General features: G+C 45.8%; 1 protein-coding gene across 1 annotated transcript in view; it reads left to right on the forward strand.

The window, feature by feature from the left end:
- COL20A1 (collagen, type XX, alpha 1) overlaps positions 1 to 3777 on the forward strand; it is a 46430-nt gene that overhangs the window by 15743 nt on the left and 26910 nt on the right. Inside the window, exons 16-17 of the mRNA XM_010180382.1 lie at positions 375 to 517; positions 1635 to 1767. Coding sequence (XP_010178684.1) covers positions 375 to 517; positions 1635 to 1767 — 276 coding nt within the window. The remainder of the gene's footprint in view (positions 1 to 374; positions 518 to 1634; positions 1768 to 3777) is intronic.

Below are 3777 nucleotides of genomic sequence, written 5' to 3' on the forward strand. Positions count from 1 at the left end.
AATATGTCCAACTGTGTTATGTTTAAAATGAGGTGGAAGCAGTAAAGGAAATGAGCAAATGAAGGAAAGCATGATGTATCGCTAACCTTTGTGTCCTTGAGAGCCCTCCTAGCCTTCTCCCCTTTACAGTACTGGTGTGATATGTGTCCTCTCCACAAATGAGATAATCCTCTTTAATTAGGCTTTTAAAAATAAATTACCCCTCTCTGTTCTGATGGCTGTTGTCATATGGGTCTGAAGAAGTGAGAGACAGGCTGGTCTCAGACATCTGCTTGGTTGATGTTTTGCTCCCCAACCATCTGCTCCCCACCTTGGCTCTGACAAGGCGCTGTCAGTGCCTGCGCTTCAGCTGCTTTTCCTTCTGCATCCCTCAGTAAAGGTCCCCCTGCCGCGGGCACTGAAGGTTACCGAGCTTTCCGGGAACAGCCTCCGTCTGCAGTGGGAAGCTGTTGCAGCCTCCGATGTGGTTGTCTACCAGATCAAGTGGAGCACAGTCAGTGGAGAGAAGCCTCAGGAGGTACGCACCCATGCACGGCTCTGGGGAGGCTGGGTTGACTTTGTGACTGCTTGATGGCGTTGAACTTACCTGCAAGGGTGGCACAGGGAGACGCAAAACTATCCAGGTTAATGCTCTTAAGAAATGAAACAGTTCAGCATCAAGTCGAAGGAGCCTATGGAATAAGATGGGGTCTGTCCTGGGTCTGACTCTGCTCGGTGGAGCTGTCACCATGAGTGCTGGAAGCGAGAGGGACAGCGGGATGTCAGGGTCAAAGTCCTCCAGGTTCTGGGAAGATTGCAGAAGTGTTCTGGAAAATCTCAAGGAGGAAATCCAATAGGGACAAGGAGAAAGTATTAAGCTTAGACAGGAATAATTAACTACAGGTATACAGGATGTAGAACAAATAGCTAAGAAGCAATTCAGTAGAAAAAGATCTGGGGTTGCGGAGAATCACCAGCCCACAATGTCAAGTTGTTGTGGAAAAGACAAAGACACTACTCAAGTATTTATAGCTGGAGATGTCGCCTCTAAGATGGGTGCAGCGCCTTCTGCTTTCCTCAGTGCTAGTAAGCACTATTTCTGGGATACTGCTCTTCAGGAAGGATGAGGTCCAACTGAGGAACACACTGAGAATGACCAGAGACAGAGCTGGTGCAGGAGAGGGAGGGATGGGCCTGGTGACATCTTCCATCTCAAGCTCTTATTTTCGATATGAGTGCATACAACAGTTGAAGTGGATTAAATACACAAATCTCTCATACAGTCCTTCACTTTGGGGCTGTAATGGGGGTGTATTTGGGCTCCTGTCCCCAGCACATCTAAAAGCTAGAGACAGCAATGGGATTTCATGCTCTGGGCAGGTTGAGCGCCTTGTGTCAGAGCACTGCATTGTGGCACTGAAGTAGCTCCTGAATATAACTGGGCTGCAATACATGGGCAACTACTCTGCATTAATCAGGGCTGGAAGTTTGCCTTTGCTTAGATGTGTGCAACCCACAACAGCAGACTTTGTCCCCAAAGCCCAGTGCTAACTCATTTGTGCCTACGGGCAATCTGTGAGACAGACACTTGGATGGCATGAACTAGCTTGGGGGTGCCTGAGAGCTCGACTGACTAATTTCTTCCCCTGCTGCAGCTCTCTATCGCTGGAAACGTGGCAACTGCTGTGCTGCCAGGCTTGCAGAAGAACACCGACTATAAAATATCCATCTGGGCCTATTACAAGGATGGTGCTCGAAGCGACACGGTTTCTGTTCAGCACAGGACCAGTAAGTGATCAGTACTTGGTCTCCACAGCTTAGGGATGATAAACAGAGCATGGGATGACTCAGAACCCATCACAGAGCAGATGTGGTCATCTCCAGCTCTGAAAACCCACATCTGATGGTCTGAATGTGGCTAGAGATATTTAGCATTTAGTCTTAAAGTGTTCTGAATTTGTCCTGAGAAAGACAGGCTGGGCAAACCCAAGCAGGCTGGTGCATTTATAGGCATCTGAAACCCTAGCAATACTTTTCCTGTAGACTACATTGCTTCCCCCCTTGCCTCTGTAGAGTGTATTGATGCAAATGAATTGGCTTTCTGCAGGGCATTCAGCTGAACATGTCACTGTGCTGCCTAATGAGTGTTTCCTGTTAGTAAAATATTGTCTGTTAGGAAGCGTGAGGATTTCTTCAGCTATGTCTGTGCTGAGCTGTGCTTCATCTGAGGGCACTTAAAGAAATGAGAGAGAATCCTGCAGGCAGACTCTGCCTTGGAAGCATTATCTAAATCTCACTTTGTGCAGGCAGGATATGAGGTTAAAAAGTGGCACTCCCAGAGGTCCTCTTAATTAATATTGCCTGCATAATGGCTTTGTTGGCAGTAAATGGAATACAATTCATTCAACAGCAGCAGTCCTTTCCTCCTCTGTCTCTCGGCTCTCAACTTCCTTTGCAGAATGAACACATTTAGGCTGGTGTTGAGCTGATGAAGCTCAGCGTAGATGACAATCTTGGAATAAGAAACTCAGGTTTTATTAATAAAGAGTAATAATAACATTTGTTTACAGAAAGCTACCTCAGGCAAGTAACTAGGAGCTGCATACTGACAAGAAAAAAATAATAAATGAAAGCATCCTACAGGTATATAATGATAAAGACACAGAGCTCTCTAGAGGTTTTGGAAAATGAGTGGCTATGTTTTAAGCTGTGAATTACTGAATGTCAGAGGAACTCCCTCAGCCCCACTACAAATTGCACACGATGGTGCCCTTCCAGGCCTACTTGAACAAGCTGGTCCTTGCTGTTGCTGGCACCACGGTGGGACATGGGAGGCAATTTGACTTCTGCTTGTCAGCTGCTGTCCTTGTTCGGGAACAAGGATGCCTTAGGGATGTCGGAATTTGCCATGCCACATGAAGAATGAAAGCACTCAAAGAAATCAGGTGTGCAGCTGAGCAGCCAAACTGGAGTCTCAGTGCCTGGGTGCTGCTGGTCAGTTTGCATGAGGAGCCAGGACAGCACCACAAGCTTCTCAGGACCAATATATGCAAGTGCAATTGATGTCTTTGATGGTGATTCTTTTTCTTTTTAATGTTTAAAGTAAGAAGTGCCCACAAGGGCGAAGTGACACAGGAGAAGAGATGGATGCTGATTTCCAGGAGGCAGTGCTGATCTTGGGCAGTTCAGAGGAAACTTGTAGATGCCAGCAAATTCAATAAGCCTTGTGCAATGAACGTATGGGAAGATGTGACATTAGGCAGGACTCTGGGAAATTCTGGGATGTGGTTATACTTCAAACCTTTATTGTTTCAAGCAAAAACTACCATCTTGTACTGTGCAATTATGAGTGGTTAGGATGTCCAACAGGGTCAATCAAAATGGCAAAGATGGTGAATGGTAACTCATTCACCTAGGGCATGGCAATCTCTTATGTGTTATCTGGAAAACTCCAAACCCTTGGTTCAATTTTTATAAGCCCTAATTTTCATAATCAAATGAAATTCTGGGGGCTGAAACACCAATGAAAACTACCTAAATATACTCAGGATGGCAGATTTGGGGTTGCAGCCAGGTAAGTAGAGGTCACCAGGTTGTGCTGCAGCAAAACAGAAGTATGTGTTAGAGGAGGTTGAGAAACCACTTGTCCTTTTATCATTGCTTTCCTCTTTTCTTTTCTCGGAAGCATCCCCTTACAGAGGAGTAGGTCAAGTCATAAAGTTTCTCTTAAAAAATGTCTCAGTAGAATTTGCAAGAAATGCTGAAGTTTAAGGGCAGTGGCTGAAGTGAAACTCAGCA

Source organism: Mesitornis unicolor, unplaced genomic scaffold (genome assembly GCF_000695765.1).
Source record: "Mesitornis unicolor isolate BGI_N332 unplaced genomic scaffold, ASM69576v1 scaffold3710, whole genome shotgun sequence".
NCBI classification, from domain to species: Eukaryota; Metazoa; Chordata; class Aves; order Mesitornithiformes; family Mesitornithidae; genus Mesitornis; species Mesitornis unicolor.